Source organism: Protopterus annectens, chromosome 7.part0 (assembly GCF_019279795.1).
Source record: "Protopterus annectens isolate FY-2018-M chromosome 7.part0, PAN1.0, whole genome shotgun sequence".
NCBI lineage: Eukaryota > Metazoa > Chordata > Ceratodontiformes > Protopteridae > Protopterus > Protopterus annectens.
In genome coordinates, this window is record NC_056739.1 from 1,702,909,206 (window position 1) to 1,702,933,775 (window position 24,570).

At 40.0% G+C, this 24,570-nt stretch overlaps 1 protein-coding gene across 1 annotated transcript in view; it reads right to left on the bottom strand.

The window, feature by feature from the left end:
- Nucleotides 1-24,570, bottom strand: part of DPP3 (dipeptidyl peptidase 3) — a gene marked incomplete in the record, with an annotated part of 784,135 nt that overhangs the window by 229,060 nt on the left and 530,505 nt on the right. Inside the window, 3 exon segments of the mRNA XM_044078218.1 lie at nucleotides 79-203; nucleotides 8,855-8,917; nucleotides 13,062-13,154. Of these exon segments, the coding sequence (XP_043934153.1) occupies nucleotides 79-203; nucleotides 8,855-8,917; nucleotides 13,062-13,154 (281 nt within the window).

Here is a 24,570-nt window from a genome sequence, read left to right on the forward strand (position 1 = left end):
CAAGAAATGTGACCATTAAATGACAATTGCAGTAGATGCTACCACCCATGAAAGCACTATACCCACACAGACTCTCACCTGAGAACTTCTGCATTGAGACAAAGATAGAGACCCACAGACTCTGCTCGACATTCTTCATAGGTGGAGGCAATAGTGGAGAACTTGCTGTCCCATGTCTCATTTTCTTTGTACCAGCTGGAAATCTGCACATAAATACAAACTTGTTAGGAAATGTTTAGTTTTTATCAAACAGAATCTACAAGAGCAAGTTTTTCTTACTATGATCACCCATAAAAATCCATTGATGTAGAGAATTAAGGCCAAGCCCCAACTACAACAGAGGTGACCAGAGATCAACTAACAGCTCCAGACCCTGAAAGAGCTGCCAGGGGAGTGAGTGAGTGGCTGCTCATAGGTTACCCATCCTTGGAAGAGGGAGTCAACTCTGGCTCACCAATATGGTGACAGCCAATGTATACAGGAGGCGTCTTACATTTGAAGCTTGAGCTTACAAGCATATACTGCCAATGTGCTTGTGCATGTAGTTGGGTGATAATGCAGGATCGTGCTCTCTTTTTGGCAGACAGAGGTATTGGAGTTCAGTCATTGAGAGGGTGGAGTGTGCTCCAGAAAGGGATGGTAGCATGCTTTGCCCTCTCTTTACCTCCTGACTCTCACCATAAGGGCTTTAATGAGTAAACATGGATTTCCTGACCAGCAGTGAATAGGCCAAAAGGCTTTTTTGCCTAGCCTAGAGATGCCCAGCTCTTGCCCCAGAAAACAAATGGACCAACTTGATGTATGCATCAGGGTGGCCCTGAGGTGAAAAAAAACCCAGCAGCTTGAGCAGAAGACTTTAATGCATCAATAGTTGAATTGTTGTATTATTTTTGATGTATTAAGCCACTAACAGTCATCTGCCATGATAACTGCTACAGTTCAATTATGCTGACCCCTACTGCTTCATACATCACACTCGGAGATACAGTCCTGAACTATATTGATACAGCAAACCAAATCATATAGGTCAAAGAATCATAAATCCACACCACCAACAGTAACACTGCGGGCAAACAGAAATGTGTGCACATAAATTCACAATCACGGTTTGCAGTTTTGAATAACAGACTTCTGAAAACCAAATTTCAAAAGGTATTTATTTCTTAAACTCGTAGTTGTACAGATGTGGATGTAATGAAAGTAAGTTGATGAGTAAATGGAGGGTAAAGTCTTCGGCACAGAGCATTAGAGGTGAAGCTACATGCCAGAAAACTTACAAGATAACCAACACCCACACAAGCAGCAGAAGTGTCCATCAAATCAAAAATAGAACCTGCAAGCAAGAATGATCCCCCCTCAATTAAAACAGACTTCTTGGGAATATCAAACAAAGTAGCTCACTAAGCATCTTCCAACATGATCTAGACAAATGGACAGGTAAATATTAGCGCACCCAAACTCTGCTTGGTTGCAAAATTCTGAAATGCAACAATGTAATACTAGAATGTTAGCTATGGGACGACTTCAATTCTTAATCATTCAGGACAGCTTTCACCATCCAAGATTTTATGCAAGGTGCTAAAAAAGTACTACAGAACTAACCTACCACACGAGTAAGTTGATAACATTCTGCATTTATTTTTACTGAAATTAAATGGTGCTTTTCTAAACTGAGACATCTGAAAATACTGGTATTTAGTACTTGCCATTTATTTCAGTTTGTTAACCAGGTAAGTGGGCTGGTACAAAGACTCTTTACAGCCATGACCCAGGCTCAGGTTAAACAAAAACAAAAGTACAAACCGTAATTAATAAAAATGCAATATATATTACAAGGAATACAGAAAAGAGAGTATAAGCAGCAATTTACAGCGTGCAAAATGATGATAGGTACAATATTTACAGTACACTTTAGATGCTTAAACAAAATATATATTATACAGTAATTAGGAAAACAGATGATCAAATGAAATGCACAATCAACCAGTACCCAGAATGCTGTCACACATACAAATAGAGAGGTCACTAAAGGGCCAGGGAAGCAAGAAATTAACTAGCATCTGGAAAGCATAATATGCAAGTAACCTTCTTCCTGAAGATGCTCTCATTTTTTTTCTTGAAGCTATGTAAAGTTTTTTTTTTTTTTGGGTGAGGGTGGGGGGGATCTTGTTTCTACCAGAAGATGGATTATATCATGTTACAGGGGCAATGTTAATGAAAACCGACTTACCAACTGCAGTACAAAAACATGGTCTTAGCATGGTCGGAACTTGCGACCGTCAACGGAGAGCTCACTTGTCTTATAGAGCTCGTTACACAATCTGGTCAACGAAGTATAGGAGCTAATAGTAAAAGGAAGCGTCATTCGTCCCCCATTGATGACGACACGCTTAGTGCTACACAAGGCGATAGGCCAGAAGGAGAGGAAGAGTACAAGGAGGAGAACGCCAAAGATAGCGGAAACACAAACGGATGTGGGAGCCTATTTGGAAAGGGCTCAGAGAATAACAATGACAATGGTTCTGAGAATTTAAGAATGGGGGCGAGACCGAAAGAAATGCTCGGACAGGGAGTACTTAAACGACACAGTAATGTAAGCAGGAGCAGTATTAGAGATGAACGGAATGGATGTTCTATGTTAGAACGGAATGGATGTTCTATGTTAGAACATACAAGGACAGTACAGAGACAAGTGAGTAATATGCAAAATACTGTGCCGCAAGATAGACAATATACATAATAGAGGTTTTGAAATCTAACTTTTTGTATTTGTTGAATAAATTGATCGTGAGTGAATGTATCCAAAGCGGTGCCTGCTTTTTATTGGTGGACACTGACACTGCTGGGCTCATTCTTGGTTTCTTAGTAATGTAATTACCATAGCTTTCAGGGTGGGACTATTTTAGTGAATCCAGTGAATAGAAATCAGCGTTCTAAGCTCAGCAGCTAGTGTAAAAATCTTACTACCAATAAATTATGAAGTTACTCCCAACGTGGCCCACACCAGTCTGTGTTAAGACATTTAAATACTACCTTAATCAGACAAAGGGTCTTTTTTGAAAAGGTGACCTTCCTACAAATCAACAAATATCAAAATGTTGACAGTGTATATGTAGCCTACATGAAGAGAAGATTAAAACACTAAGAACACTAAAGACAAGCCACATTCAAAGTGGGAAAAGAAGGTGAATAAGGGACTCACTAGAAATTTACCTCAAGTTCTACAGCTATGATGAGTGCTCAAGCATCTTTGCTATATCACCTCACATAGGACATAAGAAACAGATTCAATATGGCAGATTCCAGAAAAATTAATCCTATACTCTTGTAGGAGGCAGTACGAGACGAGACCAAGAAATACATACACAAGAGGATCCTTCACAGGAGAGCCCTACTAAAGGAAGTTCTGATCTCAGAGAATAAATCAAAGATCTAGTGCATAAAAATGCACATGGACTTATGATCAGGAGAACTTATTTCAGTAATGACCCAGACCACAAAATATAATCCATTACTAAAAGAAACATGGACACTAGGTATAAGTATATATACCTCCCCATGCAATTAAGTAAAGTCATGCTGCAGTGACTGAATATTTGCAGGAATTATTTTAAAGTGTAAAAATAGCTGCAGAAACAATCCTCAAGGATGCAAAAGACAATCAATCTAGTCATAGTCACATGCTTTTTTATCATTCGACAGAGGCTAATTGGTCTCTTAGCAACACTAAATAATGCTGTTAATCAATCACTTGTACATAGTTGTTGTAGTAAACCAAATTTTTTTCTTAGTATGGAACAATGAAACAGACAGCTGATTTGTTCTGGGGGGGATCTTTAAGGCTCATGAGGTAGAAACAGACTGCCAGTGTACATTAAATGCCCTAAGTAGCTGCTTGCCTATTAATCCAGGGAAGAAAAAAAAAAAAGTAGACAGATTTGGTTAAAGAAACCTTGTAAACTACTTATGGAAGGACACCAAAAAAATCCCTCAGTAAGACCATGACTTTGTGGAACAAATATGGTTATTAATGGAGTCCAATCAATACAAGGTCAGGAAGCCTTCTCTCTGAAGTGACCATAATTAAAAATATTTCCTTCCAGGAAATTAGTTTCAGAATGACACGTAAAACATACTCAAGAAAAAATATAAAGCCTCTCAGTTATAAAATTTAGGCCAAAAGCATGGGCTGAAATTTTGATTGGAACATAGGAACTAAACAAGGCAAGCATTCATGGGAACCATAAGATGACTAATCTTATAAACCATTAATTAAACAAAATTTACACGTTTTAAACACCTTTTTACTCATCGCCATCGGTATTTATGGAAAAACTCTCAAAAAAACTGTTTTGTTAACTTATAAAGAGTCAATAATCTACCTTCTTACCAAGTAATTGAGGCAAACATGGCTAAGGAATGTACCTTTTTAGTAGAAAAGCTCAACTCCAGACATACTGCTCAACCTTTTAGAGCAAGAAATTTGGCCAAAGCCTAAAATAATGGAGGACAAAGGCCCAAAAATTGGGACAGATTTTAAATATTGCTCTATGAATTTAGGTGGTCAACGGAATAACAAGATTTGCATTATTATGCATTTTCTGTAAGATCTGAAGTCTGAAACTGAAAAACAGGATATTCCTTCATGGCTTCAATCCTCAGTGATTTTCAAAAAAAAAATTATGAGGAGCAGCCCAAACATATGAGAAATAAATCTGGCCAGTTGAGAAGTATTTATTTTATTTATTTATATTTGCTTACAAATTAGATTAAAGATATTTTGTTAAAAGACGGATCAGGCAGTAAACAAGGACTAAATTATGGTCTTCTGCTCAGAAAGGGAAGTGCATCCACCATCTGGTATTGTAAGCCAAGCAAGTTTGCAGATTTTTGAGAGGCCATCAAAATCCAAAATGATTCTTCAGAAAAATTCAACTGGTAAAGCTGGTAAAAGCAGGTCTTCTGAAGAAAACTCCCCATGGAGACAGAAAGGCAACATACTCACACTAGGCACCCTGAACACAAAAGTACTTACATCCACCCTCCTGCATCCAAATACATCAAGGCTTCATGCCCCTTTGCAGGTTGCACACCCCACCTCTGATCCCTGGTTTCCAGCAAAGATTTAGACATGGAGAGCATGCCTGGTCACACTCTCTCCAAAGCTGCCCCTTAAGACAGACAAGCATGCAAGGCCTCATTACTCCCCATCTTCACAGCATGTTCCCAAACTGCTAATTGAATACTGGTTCTGTGGGTCATAGTCAGGTTTTTTTTTTTCATTTATGACAACAGAGCTGGCATTATATTTCATTCATTTGTGAGGCATTAACCCCATGATTTATGCCAAAAGCTCTAGTCTGTAGGTTATGCCCAGGTGGTAACAGTATTTTTCAAAGGTACAGGGCTGAATGAACAATTTCCTCCAAAGATGAGGATTTCTACCATGAAAAAGAACTAATCACAGAATGATACAACAGCTTTATCAGCAATCCACATATTTGTATGACACTTCGCACACATTTAGTTAACTCACTTATACCCATCATGGTGGTGGTCTGTAATTCTACTTTAGCCTCTTCATTATCTCTATCCATATTTTACGGTACTTAATGGGACTCTAGGTCCACTTATTCTGAACTGTGTAACATCTGCCAGCATTCATTTCTCTCTTACATGGAATGCAAACAGATTGTGGTAAAGCAAGTCACTCCCGAGTCACAGAAACAGATCTTTGGAGACACAAAGTCTTGTTAATCATGCCACGATATGCTTACATAAGGATCCAGGTACAACTAACTCTTGGCAAAACTGCAATCTAAATTGTAGCCTGCTACAGATCCTCCACCATGCCCCAGGATTCCCACTCCTCTTTTCTTGATATAGTGGAAAATATTAGGGTTCAACCAAACACCTTAACAATGGGTGATTTCAACTACCCCACCATTAACTGGGAAAACTACTCATGTACCAACTCCTTCACTCAACGCTTTCTGGAATTCATAAATTCCAATGCCCTGGATCAACTTATCCACACCCCCACCAGGGGGAACAATATCCTAGACCTAGTCATTACCAACATGAGTGACAGGTGTTCCACACCTGAAGTCAACTCTTTGGTCAAATCCGACCATAAGCTAATCACCCAAGATATCCACATCCCGCTCCCACCCCCCAATTAAGGAAACCACGGTAAAAAATTTCTCCAAAGCCAACTTCATGCTTAAGACAGAAGTGGTGAACTTCATGACACCCATGCAGATGGACAATACAGTTACAACTGCTGAATCATACACAAATGCACTCTATAAGCACTTACATGAGAGCATGGATCGTGCTATCCCAAACAGAACCAAGATGCTAGCCTCCAAAAAAAGGAAGCCAATCTGGTGGTCCCCTGCCCCAAACAAACTCTACAACAGAAGAAAGAAACTGCTGCAAAAGAGAGTAAAATCCCATGAGTGGAGGAGCTCCCTGGTCAGCCTCAGTAAGAAGCTGAAATCCCTTATAAGATCCTCCAAAGCTAGCTATGAAAACAAAACTGCCACTGATTCTAGGGACAACCACAAAGCATTCTATAGTTATGTCAAGAATCTCAATGGCATCACCCAGATCTGCTCCGAGTTACAGCACAACAGCACCAAAATTACAGAACCAACTGATATTGCCAACAACCTGGCAAATTGGTTCAATGCCAACTTTACCCCCCTCTCACCCCCTAAAGGGTCCATATCTATACAGGAAGAATGCAGAGTCCCTGTAATCAAAACTATGCAGGTAAAAGCTGCACTCTCTAAAGCCAAAAACACAGCATTCATGGGACCGGACAACATACCAGGTTGCGTTTTACACGAACTTCAGAACAAACTGGCTACTCACCTAAGCACCATGTTCAATCATACCTCACGTCAGGCTTTGTGCCCACTGAATGGCGCACAGCAACAGTTATCCCACTCCACAAAGGGGGAGCCACCACTGATCCTGGGAACTATCGCCTTATTTGCCTGACGAGCCTGGTCTGTAAGGCCTTGGAATGTATCATCATGGAACTCATAAACAAAGACACTGGTAACTTCCAAACACTGGACTCCACCCAGTTCAGGTTTGTGAAAGGCAGATCATGCCTTCTGAACCTGATCAACTTCTTTGAGGCAGTCACCAAAGCTGTAGACGAGGGTAAGGTGGTTCACACAGCCTATCTTGACCTCGCCAAGGCTTTCAACACCATTCCCCATTCTGGAATTATAGATAAACTCACTAAACTAGGTATAAATCCCTATGTCACAAGATGGGTTGCCAACTGGCTCACTGACAGAACCCACACTGTAAAAGTTGCAGACTCCAAATCTGACTTCAAACCAGTGACAAGTGGCGTACCACGGGGTTCAGTCCTGGGACGTCTCCTGTTTGGTATCTACTTCTCTGAAGTACAGGCTAACACAGAAGCCCTTTGGCTAATGAAGTACGCAGATGACTGCAAACTAGGAGCCATAGTAGAGTCCCCAAATGATGTGGACATCCTACAGAAGGGCCTCACTGAGACAGATGCCTGGTGTCAGAGCCATGGCCTCAAGCTCAATGCCAAAAAATGCATTGTCATTCCTTTTCGTAAAAACTCTGTACCCATGAACTGCCACTTAGGTGGCAATCTACTTAATGCCGAATGTGTGATGAGACCTTGGAACCCAGGTGGACAGTAGTCTCTCCTTGATAATCACATTGCCACAGTAGTCAGGAAATTCTTCTACGTGGCATACCTCATCACAAAAGGGTTCTCATCCAGGATAAAAAAGAGGTCATTTTTTTTCCCCTCTACTCGACACTCATTAGACCCATTATATAGTACATTGCCCCTTTTGAAATGTACCTCACAAGACATCTTCAGTAGCTGGAAAGGTCACAGAAGTACCTCACAAAGAGGATTACTGGCTTCAAACAGATGCCCTACACTGACCATCTCAAAAACCTCTAGCTTTACTCTGTAGCATATCGCCTACTCCTAGGTGATCTCTGCCTAACATAATAAAGCTATGTCAAACCCAGAGCTGTTGGACATGCTACACTTAAAGAAATCTCAATCCCTTGTCACCACAATAAACAGGACATGCTGGAGGGATAGATTCCTGTCCCAGAGACATCCCATACTCTGGAACAAGCTACCCATCTAGGTCAATCACAGTTCCTCATTAGCACTCTTCAAGAAAAATCTTGAGTGGATGGGAAATAAATACACACCCCATGGATCACTTATGTGGCTCTGCTCGACAGGGGCACAGGAAATTAACTTTCTTGGGTGGCGTACGTCGGGGAACCTTGTTGGCTAGGCTTACTTAAGGCCCTTGGGCCGATAGCTTAGTACCTACCTATGAACGTATGAACCTATGATATAAAACAGAAGGCAGGGAATTGACTTGTTCTGTCTTGAAGTTAAGAACTTCATTTTTTTTCCTGGCACAACACAGTTTACTACATACATTATGGAATAAAATCACCTGGAGAGTAGTCATGTACTTTCATTTGGCTAGCACTTCAATCACATTACAGACACCTCAGAATCCTAATCTCCAACAGAGTTAGCCAAAGGCTCACCTAATACTCCCCTCAGGGCAAGGTGAACCTCCTAATGGGCCTTCCGTCGTCTCCTCTTATCAACCTATTGAAACCAGGAACTGTGATACTGGGGCTAGTTATTTCAGATACCTTTGTAGCAAAAACTGACTGGTAGTAGCTGAAGCTGGTGCTGACAACCTGGGAGATCACTACTCATCACACTAATATTGAAAGCCAAGCCAACATTTCTCAGAAAGGCTGGATTACAATCAACCTGCCACCAGTTTTGCCCCTGTATACGTACCAGTTCTCCTGTCTCTGGATTCCTGACGGAGTTCTTCTCAAAGTTGAAGTTACCTTTTTCATCCTGGAAATAAACAAGTAGATTATTAATACAGATGAAAACATAAAAGCAGATCTGCATCTTCAAATGCTCATGTCATACAAACATACTGTGATAGTGAATGTATGGATACCTTGCAGTCTCATTATGACTAAGTATGTTGCAGTCTTGCAAGACCATGAAGACATATGACAGGCTAGTACTCCTACCTGGTAACTACAATCAAAGTAGCAATCATAAGAGTGATTCTGTGGTTGGCATAATGGTTTAAGGTGTTTATCTCACAGACACACGGCACAGGGTTTGATTCTCACCTATGAAAGGGAAATTGGCTAGGCTTAAAATATCCCACAAGGGCAGCTAGCCTAGTACTTACTATGAACTTATGTGATCAAACTGTTTACAGAATGTGCACTGCAGGAATAAAGGTAAACTGGCAGTCACGAACCACTGCCAAAAGCAGCCCATAATACAAGTATTCACTCAGCAGCACCACAGAGGAGAAGAGATGAAACAAGAAATGAAACAGCACAGCAAGGCAGCAGTCAAAAGCCTAAAAACGTAAGACCTGAAACCATAATGACAAAACGGTTCACCAGCAGGCTCGGAGTAGAACAGAAAAAGGGTCCAATCCCTCAGACTTAAGTCCAACTGAAAAAATGCAGTTATTTGTCCTTGTATGTTTTTCTTGCACTAGGAAACTACTGGAACTAGGTAAACCCAGCTGTGAGCCTCACACAGTGAAATTTTGTATGAGATCTGCCTCAAGAAAGGAACAAAAATGTTTTGGCTGTTCTCAGAAAAGGAGTTAAATAGAAGGAAGAACCAGATCTGCCTAGGCCAGTAAGGAGTTACGAGGAGGACCTGGGCTTTGAGCAGTCTCACCTTCTAGACAAACTATATCAATGGAGGAAATAAGGTGGGGGGGGTGAGAAGGGACATACAGCCTCATGGGCCAAAAATAGGCCAGAGCATCTCTTGGCAGTTTTCCAGATCAGGGAGAAGAAATCCTATAGCTGGCATTGGTCAGGGACATGAAAACCTACAATAAAGCCTCCCCATCTCTGAAAAATATTCTCCGCTATACAACAGCTAATGGACTGCTCACACAACATGAGCAGATGTGTGATCAACCTATCCACTAAAGAACGAGACTTCAAGAATATTCATCTCCAATAAAGTGCTCTGTAACCATGGTCCATGTTAAAGAACGAGACTTCAAGAATATTCATCTCCAATAAAGTGCTCTGTAACCATGGTCCATGTTAAAGAACGAGACTTCAAGAATATTCATCTCCAATAAAGTGTTCTGTAACCATGGTCCATGTTAAAGAACGAGACTTCAAGAATATTAATCTCCAATAAAGTGTTCTGTAACCATGGTCCATGTTAAAGAACGAGACTTCAAGAATATTCATCTCCAATAAAGTGTTCTGTAACCATGGTCCATGTTAAAGAACGAGACTTCAAGAATATTCATCTCCAATAAAGTGTTCTGTAACCATGGTCCATGTTAAAGAACGAGACTTCAAGAATATTCATCTCCAATAAAGTGCTCTGTAACCATGGTCCATGTTAAAGAACGAGACTTCAAGAATATTCATCGCCAATAAAGTGTTCTGTAACCATGGTCCATGTTAAAGAACGAGACTTCAAGAATATTCATCTCCAATAAAGTGTTCTGTAACCATGGTCCATGTTAAAGAACGAGACTTCAAGAATATTCATCTCCAATAAAGTGCTCTGTAACCATGGTCCATGTTAAAGAACGAGACTTCAAGAATATTCATCTCCAATAAAGTGCTCTGTAACCATGGTCCATGTTAAAGAACGAGACTTCAAGAATATTCATCTCCAATAAAGTGTTCTGTAACCATGGTCCATGTTAAAGAACGAGACTTCAAGAATATTCATCTCCAATAAAGTGTTCTGTAACCATGGTCCATGTTAAAGAACGAGACTTCAAGAATATTCATCTCCAATAAAGTGTTCTGTAACCATGGTCCATGTTAAAGAACGAGACTTCAAGAATATTCATCTCTAATAAAGTGTTCTGTAACCATGGTCCATGTTAAAGAACGAGACTTCAAGAATATTCATCTCCAATAAAGTGCTCTGTAACCATGGTCCATGTTAAAGAACGAGACTTCAAGAATATTCATCTCCAATAAAGTGCTCTGTAACCATGGTCCATGTTTAAAATTTCATAGCCTCAAATCACACAAAACAAAATTACGTGCTTACCTGTTTGCTGACATACAAAATGAACAACATGATGTTGGCCTGAATGACAAATCTCTGGAGACATGAAATCTGGAAGCCCTGAAAAGAAAGAACTACCCTTATTTTCAGTATGTTGATGCTCTTTAACCCATGTATAAGGAATGCCTAACTTTAGCCACTGGGGATACAGCTCATGCAAGTATGTGCACTGAGATTTTCTTTAGGGGTAGAAAAGAAAGACGGCTTACTGGTCCGACCTAATTCAGAAGTCCCCTCAAAGTTATCATTTTCACTAATCAGACTAAACAGTATGCTATCATGCTTGTTAAAACTAGCATGGTAACTTTCCTGTTGGTGTGAGGACGAGGTCTATTTTCCAAGGAGATGTTGAACAGTGCAGGAGTCTTCTTTTGCTAAAATATGCCAGAGTTAGGTAGTATTTCCAACTGCCCAAACAAAAAGAAAGTATGGCTGAAAGGTGAGACAAAGTCAGGGACTAGAAGAAGAAAAACTATAGAATTTTAAGATTTACCAGATAGATACCAAAAACTGCTGGGACAACAAACATATTGACAAAGAGGTTTTCATCCTCACTGTAATACCGGATTGCTGGATATGAATCCAGGGTGGGAAGGACAAAAAGCTTGAGAATATCTTTCCAAGAGGGGAGAGGAAACTAAACACAATTGAATTCACTGCAGAATGCAAGTGGAAGATGCTGCAGTCTTTGCACTAATCTGAAAAGGGGTATAAAACACAAATGATGCCTTGAACAATAAGCTGCCTTATACTGCCAACATGAGCAGAACACTGGTGACTGCCTGCTTGAGTGCAACTTAATGTAGGAAAAGGAAGAGCGTCCAGGTATGGCAATGGACCATCAAGGTCCACCGCAGCAGAAAAAGCAGAGTAAATTCAAAAAAGTATGCTGGTTCTGGTTACATAGACAGGCGTTGAATCTCAAGTATGTCTAAAGTAAGGTGAAGTTTGAACGTAGTATGGAATGTGGAGCGGTGGTAAGTGTTGTCATCTCACAGTAAGAAGTTCTCCAGTTCGATTCTCAGCTGGGGTGCCTTCCGTTCGGAGTCTGCATCACCTCCTTGCATGCGCATGGGTTTACTCTGGATGTTCTAGCTTCCTCCTACATTCCAAAGACATGTGTCTGGAGTGTTTCTCCCCGGGCCTCCTCTGAAAATGGGCTCTGTCCCAGTCGGACTTTCACGGTAAACAAATGTTAAATAAAACAAATACATAAATAAATGTGCAAATCTAAGGCTATCAGAGAAGGTGAATGGCATGATTTTTGAAAAGACTTGTATTAACATATTGTGGTTCAAAGATAAAGGCTGAAAAGTATGACCATGCCTACAAGGAATGAAACAATTCACCCTTTCCAAACAATAACTCTGAGGTTTAACAGGCTGACATAGCAAAGACAGATTCTGCACTAAGTCATGCAAGCTTTGTAGAGAAAAATATCAGCACATATTTTCTAAGGGATGGACTGTAACACAGGATATAGTACAAAAAGAATAAATCATTTCACAGAGAGTTTAAAGAATGATCAAAAAGGATGATACTGGCTTCTGTGAACCCAAAAAGCCCCAAAGCAGGACTTGTATACAGAAATTGGCTGAAAATAAATTGAACAACAAGCTGAAAGCATCATGACCAAGCCTGCCGAGAAGTGAAGAATATGCTCATAATGGATAATTAAACATTACTGAGGGTTAAGCATGCCAAGCCTCAACATGCAAGAGCAACTTTTCTACACTGATGTGCACCAAGTAAGGTGTTATCAAAGATTAAGCAAGTTAAGTTAAATGTTCAGCTGTAAGACAAAGCCATGTGGTTCTTAGAAAAAATATATTACGCCGAGGCAGTAAAGAGAGGAATTTTAATACATGGCACAGTTTGGTGAGGTGCTGAAGAGAAGGACACTGACCTGCACAAATAATTTTCCACTTCCATGTCCAAGCAGTTCATGTAATCCCACTTGTACTTCAAGAGCTGCACTTTTCCACTGGAGGAAGAGATCCTAAAGGGGCACAGAAACAGACTGAGCTGTGACAGCAGAACTACAAAGGTCCCACATTTTCTATTTTGATATCACTATCAAGACATCAGAACTGCACACAAAATAAACATAAGGCAATCACTGAATTCTCAGTCCCTCATAAGAACTACCAGTTAAACAAAACAGCAACAGCTATTGTCAAAATAATTTATACTTACCTCACTGCCACCACTGCCCCGATACCATATAACCACTCCTTAGAAACTTTTTTTGCAAACCACTGTGCTCTATCACTTGTAATACATAATATTTTGCCAGGGAAGAACACACATCTTCTAGAAAGGCAATGATTCAGTGTAGCACACACTAAAATTATAACATTAGAAACCTCTGATTGGATAGCTTGTATAACACACATCACTCTCACAGTTAATTTTGCTGTTGTACCTGCACACTCTTCATTTGTGTTTGAAGTAGACACATTTCATTCCCAGTACTGGGCAAAATGCCATTTTCTTGAAAATTAGTGTGGATGCATTAGTTTGCACAATACATGCCTATCAACATTCATGATTACTTGCATTTGCTATGAAACTCTCTCTCTCCCCCTCTATATACACATACACGCACATACATCACACACATCTAGAAGACTAACCTTCCCTCGAAAAAGCAACTAGTTGATCCAACAATGATTGACATCCAAGTACCAAAAAACTTAAAATTGATCCTCCAAGGACTGAAAAAAAAAAAAAACCCACAAAAAACACAGGATGTTTTCTACACAATGTTTTTTGCAGGGATGCAAGCTCCCTTGCACCCCTCATACCCTATGCTAATTATATACACAGGCTCCAAAATCGCAATACAGTGAGGAAAGAGCATATTCCCTGATCCTCACCCTTGCACAATCTCACACTGAAAGCTGATATCAGCTGATTTTCAATCAGCTGTTCTGGCTCTGTCACCTGTTGACAAACAAGCTCATCAACAAAAGGCTAGGCTCGTGTGTGTGTGTGTGTGTGTGTGTGTGTGTGTGTGTGTGTGTGTGTGTGTATACTTATATGTACGCCCATATACACTTTTTTGCCGCTTGTACACCGACTTCCAAGACCATGCTTTTTCATACTCCTACAACAAAATGCCTCCAGGTGATTTGTTAAGAGTGCAACACAAATATAACACTGAGGGTGATATACCTTAAAATAATGCATTGAAACAGAACAGTAGACCTCATGTTGCTTGAAACTACAAAAAAGTTGTCAGTGGTAGTCATACACATCTGAGACATTATATAGCTGCTTGACACCACTAAAAGCCATGACTAAACATAGGATCATAAGAAGTTACTAGGCTAATGGCCCTAGGGCCCTTACAAGCCTAGCCGGGTTCTACCCTTATTTCCATGATCAGCACCTATTGCTCCTATCCAATGGGCAGCTTGATTTTGAGAACAACTTGATTTTTTTCACCAACCAGTCACCACTCAATAAACAGAGCCTTCTTATGGTCATCTTTCTGAAGTACCTCCCCCTTTTTGGCCACACCACTGTATCTCTGCCCATTAGTAAGAAATGTGCTGACACGAGACTGTCTGCTCAGTCAGTTACAGTCTGCTACTTCCTACTGCACCAGTATAATTCACACCTCGTCCTTTACTTGCTTGATAAGACTATATTCTGATCACCTATGATCACAAACTGAAATAAAAGTTATCTCTGCGCTTCCATACCTACACTTGTGTAAGCAGACTTATCCTCATTCTGGCTTCCCAGCTTGTCTTGCTAAAACCAAATACTCCCTTGCACATGACTGCTAAGACATGCATGGATCACAACTGTTATTCACCATCTTATTTCCTGGCCACTCATCACACTCAAATCTCACATTGTATATTATACTGATCTGTTCTTCTTTTTGTTACATTATTTCATATGTCAAATCTTTACAGTGCTGACACAAGCTGTTTTGTGCCATTACCCATGTGTCCTGCTTCCATTTCTGTCTCCATCTTAGTATCACTGGTGTGCATTAAATGTAGGTATTCCACCTCTTCTTAATGCAATTCTAGCCTATAAAAACAATATATTTATTTCAGTTTCTTTCATGTTACTTCACCCTTACCAATTGTCTCAATACTTTTTTTATTGTTTTATTTTTAATGAGCTACTGTTGTTCTCTAAACACCAGCTCCCCAATAACACACTGACCCATTTGTTCCCCCATACAGGGTGAGATTTAAGCAGTGTATTTAGTCCCCTCACTGGGATGGGAGCTAGTTATGGGAAGCGGTCAACGAGGCAACCATCAGGAGATTCTGGAGAGCATACAAGGTGTTGTGAACATGTGCAGTGCTGCACATGTTCAATCCCAGCTACAGGTTATACTGTTTGATACACCTGCCCCACCACGTCTCACTAATTGCTGGCTAACACCTTGTGCATTCTTTTATATGCAGGAACTATTGCATGTCCGTACGAGCAGCAGCAGGACAAGCTTCCTTCCTCCTCAAGGAAGACTTAAGCAGCATCAACTGCTCACTCCCATTCTCCTCTTCTGGATCCTCCAATGCCCAATCTGCTAATCAAACTCGCGTTCGTTGTCTAGCTCATAGCAGGGCTTTATCCTTGTATACAGTATAGCTGGGTCCAAACCTGTCTACATGTGGTCTCATCTAAATGCACTTCATCTTTCCAAGTCGTCCATCTTGATCTTGATGATCTGTTGCATCGCCATATTGAATATATTAAGTGACAGTTTTGATGCTCACTTGATTGGTTTAATCGATTCTTTGTCCAATTTAATTATATTCAGCCTTTGTTTAATTATTCGGACTAGTGTAACTAGTTCACGGACAAACTGAGATCTCTTGTTGTCATATTTTCATTTATTCAGGTGTACACTACTTCAGTATGTCAAAGCAACACAGTCAATCCCACAATCTGCACTATGGTACTCATAATATAGTGTAATTCTGGCAGGCATAATACAGTTTCCTTTAGTTTCTCCGCTGCATTCTTACACATACAATGAAAGTAGCCCAAATATTACTAACTAACAATATAATTTTATTTTAAGCTTTACTGTTTACCAGTGTATGAAATTATTAAATGCACTCTAGCCATACATACAGATTTTAATCTCTAAACTATTCTACATAAATTATGAGAGCAGTGGTTACATTAAACTCCAGTCAGTGTAAGTTTAACCAGTGTACAATTGCCTTTCTGTGTACCTAACACTCTGCATATTTCAAGTGGATAAATATTTCTGTATAACAATCCATTTCATAATTCTGACACAAATTGTCTATTAAGACCTAGTAAACGGGACTAAAATTCATTTGAAAATGTTATTTTATAGATCAGAAAATGAAAAATGTGCGACAGTCTTTACAGTAAAGGTAATACAAGTAATTTTTACAATTGCCATCCAATGAAAAGGATAACGCAGCTATAGGATAACATGTAATAAAAGAAGAGAATGACAGAAGGCCAGTGAGATGATAGAAGACTCTGGTGTAGTCATACTACTGCCGAGCAGTGTGCTCTAACTTCCTCCACACAAAGGCAGCCTTGCAAGCCCTCCCACTGCTACCTTTGGGGAGGTGCACATGTGCTTCGTTAGTTAAACAAATAATTCAAGAAAAAGGTGGCAAATATTAAAAACACTCTTTAAAAGGTAAGACAAATCAGAAAATTGTAAGTGTCCTGTTTAACATGCATCAGTTGTGAAATAGTGCCCATCTATAAAAATATGCAAAATAATAATGCATTTTAGTAAAGGCTTGGAAGCCGGTTTAAAGTTAAACATGGGTCCCTAAGTTTTCTAGCCATTTAATCTAGTAATTTAATACAGAATTATTTATGTTTGTTACTCACTTCTGAAATTGCTTGCTGTTCTGCATTGAATATATCATTATACTGTTAATATCCTGGAGATGTAGGGGCCTGTTATGGCCACTGCATCACTATTTATACTACATCAAGCGTTTAATCACAATGTACTTTTGGAGCTCAACTCCCCTGGTTTCTCCTGAAAATGGATTACGTTTATTCAGAACTTCTTAGATAATACAGAAGTAACAAGCAGCAATATATTTGCATACTAATTTTCTGAATACCTCTGGGCCATTCACTGTAACTTGACAGACAATGTTACAGTTACAGAACAGCAACAAATGTCGATTTAACTCCAGCATAGTGCTATCATGGCCAAACTAGGCAACAGTCCCAATGCAGTCGTTTAAGTTGCATTACCACCCTTCTGCCATGACAACTGCATGTAGTCAGGAATAATGCCATTAGGTATAGTGTCAAGATATATAGAACTTGGTGCAAAAAACACCTTTATTTTGTTGCTAATGATAGAGGCCTAACATTTTTTCCAGGAACTGTAGTACCTGCTGCAACACCATAATGGATTGAAACACATAATATAATATAGTAGTTCACTACCTAAATGCATACATAGGCTACTATACTTCCATGCAAACTGCTTGCTATGTTCTACATTACAAAGAGAATTAACAAAAGTGATTTAGTAATTAGTGCATATTTAAAGACAGGAAATAGCTGCTATATAGCTGCTAGAAAGAAAACCCTGACTTGTAAATCCTTTGTTAACTGTAACACAAATGGAATAATTTACGTCGCCTTGTGCAAAAATTGTACTGCCTTTTATGTTGGAAAAAGTGAGAGGCGAATCAAACAAAGAATTTATGAACACTCATATGACATCAGAACATTATGTGCCAATAACTCTCTGTACAAACACACTTTAACTTGTAAGGATGCTAGTTTTGAATTTTTTGTGGTTGAGGTGGTCCCCAAAGACCCCAGAGGGGGAATGTGGGAAACATTATTAGAATACAGAGAGTTATATTGGCAAATAACATTAGAATCTAATAAATATCCTGGAATAAATGACATGATTTCCTTAACTCGTATTGAAACTAAGAGCAGCAAAATTATGAAGGGTATGATATCAATTCATTTTTACATACAGTTTTTTTGGTTGAAAAACATTCATATAGTTGCACTATCATTTGCTACCAGCAGAGGGGAGTAGTGATTCTAATTACAGTACTTTTATATACTTTATCATATATTTTTATATGCATCCTCTCATCAAGTTTTTAAACTTTTTTCTACAAAATGTATTTAATTCAAGGACACTAAGCAGATCTATTTTTCAAACTATTTTTAATTGTTTTTAACTTTTACAACCAGTGTATTTATTTCAACATTTGTGTTTTATTTTTGTGAACAACATTGTTTTTGAATCATCATTTAGGTGGTGGTTAATTAATAATTAATTAACTTTTAATTGTTAAAATTCATTGGTTGTGAGCATCTTCTTATTTGTATTTAAACACCAGGTTTCTCGGTTTAAGTGATTTGCATTTCATGCTGAAGAAGGATAGACGAAACGTTGATGTGTGGATTGTTTTTTACACTGCGTATTGTCTGGAGTATTGTGGACCTTTTTTGTTCTATGCCCAATTAAACCTTCGTTTTGTGTTACTTCGTTGTTGACTGGGTGCTTTCATTTTGATTTAGTACTAAAACCACAGTGAAAATAAGTGACTGCTTTTTTAAAGAAATCATTTTTTTCTGATTTCCCAGAATCAGAGAATGCTTTGCTGCTGTATGTAAAATATTGCCTGAACTCTGGATTACACCATTTTTAGGGGAGCCTAAATGACAAGACAGAGTACAAATGTGAACATTAAACACTACAACCCTTCTTTTACTGAAAATAATTTGCAGATTAATCATCTGTAGCATAAATGGAAAAAGTAATTCAGAGTAAAACATACTTCCATGGAAAGGTGATAATTAACCATTACGTTGTAATGGATGTCAGTACCTTGAAACAATCCAAAATGCTGGAGTTCAAGGTTTAAAGGGTAGAAAAAAAATGATGTGTAATGCATCTTTTCTTAGCAGATGTTAAATGGACAACTAAATGTGTTCTACCTATGCTACCTAGTAAATCGCAGTGCCATTCTGTAGCAGTTATCAATGGTTAGTCTGTACCAATTGGCAGTAACTTAATCCTTTTTTCCTGGAAAAGGATCATATAGCTCCCTGTACGCCTCCCATACTGCTGAAACTGCAACAGTCAACATTTTTGGGTTAGAATGATAGACAAGAACTGGAAAAATGATAAGAACTGGTTGACCGGCCTAGTCTATTTCCTTGACTATTAGATATACTACAGATCCCACATGGCGGATCCAGTTTTTCTTCCACCACTCACCTTCATATCAGTTTCTTACATTCATGAATTCCATTACTGCCTCCCTGTGTGTACAACAGTAGGACGGCTACCAGACATTACTTGTTTAAATTCCAGGTAATTATATGTAGGGGACACTACTAACAGGAACAGAATACATTGTCCATGAAGGGAAAGCAAGAATGAACATGGGATGGAGAACAGTGTCTGTTGTCCATCATGTCTGCAGAACCTTCTCTTGTGATATGGGTAAACATCAGGCAGAGGGAGTAAGTGAGAGGGGAAAATAATTATCTTGTATTCTCAAATGGATTCAATATGTGGGTCTCCACTGCCATCTGTGGCAGACACCAAGTACAGCCTACAGATGTAATCAGACCAAATCTAAATTAAGCAAGTTGAATAGAAGGCCTAATTTTGGACTTAGAAGCTGCAAGACAATTATACATTAAAGTAATAACTGTAATAAATAAATAAATAATGCAAAATTACAAAAAAGGATTCTTACCTACGGCACAAACACAGGTTCATAAATTGGATTAAAATTCAGAAATTCTGACTGCCACTTTCTCATATGTAAATTTCTTAGTAACTATGTATGCCAGGTTTCTTTTTGAAAAGTTAGTAAACTGATTCATATAATTGTAGTTAGAAGTTCACTCCCATGTCTGGACAGCTGTGGTGTAATTTGTCTTACCCTTCTTTTATTAGTCTTAATACTGAAATTACTAACAATATACCAGTCCTATTGTCTACAGTACACATTATGTACATCAGAGACAAGCTTTCAAACAGAACCAGTTCACAGAATAACTTAAAGGCAAGTTGGAAATTGGCCCTCAGTAGTCTACATGCCATCAAAATAGTGAAAGAATTATACTTTTTTTTAATATCTTTATTCAATAATCACTTAAGATATAGGTGCATATACTTTAATATAAAAGAAAAAAACATTGGGCAGGATTCACGAAGCCTCCCTGTAAGAGTTATAACTCTTACACGGAGGCTGCAGTTAAACGGAGTGATGTCAGCATGCTCTGCATATTCATGAGAGCATGCTGAATCACACCTAAGGCTAACACGGTCCGTGTAAGACAGTAGGGGGCGTGTCCATAGGCCGAGCCCTGCAAGCGGACACGCCCCCAGAAGAGTAAAAGTGCCCAAAGTAAACACCCATGACAGAGTCCATGGAAATGTGAATAAACACAACACATGCCCCCACAGACTACGAACATAAAATGTACACATGAACATCTTATAATTTTTTTTTTTAAATTGTAAAGATGTTTGCCCGTGAGTGCGCTCGTTTGCGCGGTCGTGCCCGTAGCGCAGCCACAGTTAGCAGTCAGTGGGAAAGCATATAAGAACTAAATATGCAAAGTAAGCCAAGAAGCAATAGCGTAGCGGTAGAGACGTCGGCTGAAGAGCAGGCATCGATGGTTCGAGCCCCCACAACATCAGTTTTAGTTTTAGTAAAATAAGCACGAAACAAGTCCCTGACACATATGTACACATATAAAATCACAATTTATGTAAAATGTAATGAAATAGTCCATTTATTTTGAAGAAATGTGAGGTAACAAAACAATAGAAAATGCCAGATGTGCCTATAGCTGAGCTACAGTTTAACAAGGTGAGTGCATCTGCCCGTAGCTGAACAGTGGTTTAACAGGTGCAAAATGAGTGCCCGTAGCTGAGCAGTGGTTTAACAGGTGCAAAATGAGTGCCCGTAGCTGAGCAGTGGTTTAACACACTAAAACTGTTGGACCCTAGCTGAGATGAGTGTAATATGCGTGCTGACAGCCAAATGAGGTGTAAACCAGCGCACCCTGTTTGCGTGGAGCTGCACACCGCACTAACAAGCTAACCGGCGGGCAACGTTGAGCAAACTAACAAAACTGCCTTTACACAGACACATCCCCTAGCCTGTCTAGACAGTCATAAAATATAAAAAGCAGTGGCCAGGTTCGAACCCAGGATACCATGCACCATAGTCAAGGTACTGAACCACTAAGCCACGACAGCTGTACTCAGAAATGCAGTAATAGCAAATATATAGGAATGAATAGACAGTGGAGCACGACAAAGCAGGTTTTGTGAAGTGGATACAATTCCAAAATGGCCAATCACAGAAAAGTGCGGGAAAAACAGCATATATAAGCCCCATAGGCAGGAATACACAGCATAAACGATTGTAGAACTGACTTGCAGCCAGAATGTCAGGTGTAGGTGAGGGTAGTTGCTTTCGAGCACAGAGGTGGGGCGTTGAGGAGTCCAGATACATGGTCTGGCTCCTAGTCCACAATCATGAGGCCCAACTCATGCAGGGCCAGGTCCTGTGGGGAGCATATAGGGCTGAGGCATGGGACCGGTTGGCTCATGATCTCACCAGTGCCACAGGGATTCCAAGGACTGGTGAGCAGGTCCGTCACCACCATGCGGACCAGAAGAGACGCAAGCAGGACCAATTGAACCTTTGGATCCAGGAGGCCCGGCAAATGCCCAACGCCCCACTACTGAGTAAGTTACATTTAATTATATATCTAAGAAATTAAATTAGCTGATATTATGGAGATGTGTATTCCAATATTACTTCATTTCTATTACAGCTGCAGGTGTCCGTTCTGCGAACCGCAGAGCCTATGGCGATAGGCTGGTGCGGTTGCGCCACCAAGCAGGTCAGTAATCCACTCCCAGTAACTGTAAAGAAATATCAAAGTATGACAGTTAGCAAGAGAGTGCAGTGTAGTCACTAAGTAATAAAATGTGCAAGTAACAGTGTAAAAGTGTTTGCAAGTATTGCTTGATTAGAAAAGTGTGTTGCGGTCTGTAATCCAAACAGAAAAATGAAAATGTCTGAAATAAAGTCTGAAATAAAGATGCCCCACCTGTAATATAATAGTACACAACCTGCAGCAGGCTGAAAAGTACAGCTGCAGAAGATGAGCAAATCACATGTGTGAAATATATCCCTGTTGAAATACTGAAACATGACAGAAGTGAGACTGCTGGAAAGGATTGTAATAACTACATGTAAAACATGTCAATAAAGCCTAAAAGTAAGTACCACCCTGAATAGTAAAATGAAAACAAGTGAGAGAGTGTGAGAAAGAGTTATGAATCCACCAATAAAGTAGGAATAACCTCTGAATAAAGTATACTGCAGTCAGTACAGAATGAAATGAATGTGACAAGTAGAACCAAACTGCGAAATGTGTCCAAAGTGTTGCTGCAGCTGGAATGTGTATCCCAAAATCTGGATATGTTGCTCTCAGTCTGCAATATGCAGATAGTATGATTGTCTGAAATATAAAACATCCGCAGTTGTCTATAGCTATATAAAGCAAATGTAGCAGGATGATGTAGCTGAACAAAGCCAGATATGAATGTGTATGAATAACAATAAAATGTATATTGATGTAGCAGTAATAGTCCTATCACCAAATTGAAGTAGTTATCATATAGGAAACTGTAGTAAGAACAGTAGTGTGTATATATCTGTAGCTATTAGAAATGCACAGCATATGTATTGGTATTCGAAGGTGTTAATAATATTTTCTTCACCCCACCCTATAACCACATATAATCCATTCCACGTGAAATTGGTATGTGCAATCACAATTAACACCCCTGGACATTTGTCCTGTTGGGTCATAAATATTTGCATGTCCGTTGATGCATCTGCCCTGTTCATACATCCAAACCTGATGGCCTGTTGCCATCAATCAACCCTGCATGTTGTTGGACTGTGTATTGCTGTTCAAATTATGCATGTGTTATGCTCGCTGTTCAATGGTGTGAATATCTGGGTGTTTGGTTAATGGGAATACTAATGCATGCTGTTACAACTAATTGCGAATGGTATTGTATGTTACTAACCCAAACTGTCATGACATTATGCAAAACATAGGATGACAGGGAAGGCGGGTTCCAGCGGACCCACCTCTCCCACCTCAGCTGGCGAGTGCACCTGGCACTAGTGCCCAGTCTGGACCCTCCTCCGGTGGCCCTGTGCCACCTGCGGGTGGAAGTGCTGCAGGGAATGGGGCCCGTCCCCCCTCTGCAAGCGTGGCCGGAGGAGAACCACCACTCACCCTCGGTAGCGTCCAGACTGTGGTGCGTAGGGAGATCCAGGACTCTGTTCTTGGGCCCCTACGCCAGCTTGAGGCACAGGTGGCACAACTTACGGCCATGCCTGTTGCCCGGCCTACACAGCCCCCAGCACAGCCCCGTCCTGGGCAGTGAAGGAACAGTGGGAACTGCCCATGGGTGGGGATATCAGTTCCACTGTTGCCATCTGTGGGCTCATGGGCTCTGGATATCCAAACCTCCGTCCCCGTCAATTGTGTAACCCCCCACACATGTCATACACGCCCTGTATGCGTCCTGTTTGTCTTGTCTGTTGACCTACCCAACCTACCTCCCCAGCTATACCGACTTCCTTCACCTGACATACCACTCTCACCTGAAAAAAAAAAAAAAAAGGGCACTCTGTACCCACAAAAAAATTACGCCCCATACATAGCTGCCCATTCCGCACATATGTCTGCTGGACATGGAAACTATCAATTACAATTGGCTGTACAACAAGTATTATTGTTGTCCTTACACCTCTCTCAGGGGTGGAAGGTATCAAATGTCACACCAAATTACAAACATATGCACAGCTGTTGCTGATGAAGAAATGGGCAGCTATGGGCCTTACCTACATCCCTCCTGCAAAACCCAAGCTTGTTTCCCTACTGTCTTACCCTCTTTGTGACCCCTTTTTCACCACTTTCCTGTCTCCCCATTTTCATTTCTTTCAAAGAAAATAGCTGGTGTCTTAAAGAGTAAGCACGTTTAAGCGGTTGTAAGCGGGTGTGCGCGGAGCTGAACGCCAGTGCGCATGCGGGAGCTCTGCGAAAACCAGCGCAAACCCGGTTACAACTGCTTAAAAGTGCCTTAGGCACTCTGACAGGTCCTGTAGTCAGTTCAAAAGCAAAATAAAATTCCACTGTCAGTCCCGAACCCAGGACCTTGGAAACAGTAGTCTGCATGACTTACCACTAAGCCATGACTGTTATACAAGAACATTGTGCTAAAATAAATATATCATGTAATAGTAGGAATGAATGTAAAGGGAATATAGGATTTGTAGTACACAAAGCATGTCATTTAGAATTACCGTCAAAACTAGTGGATTTCCATAATA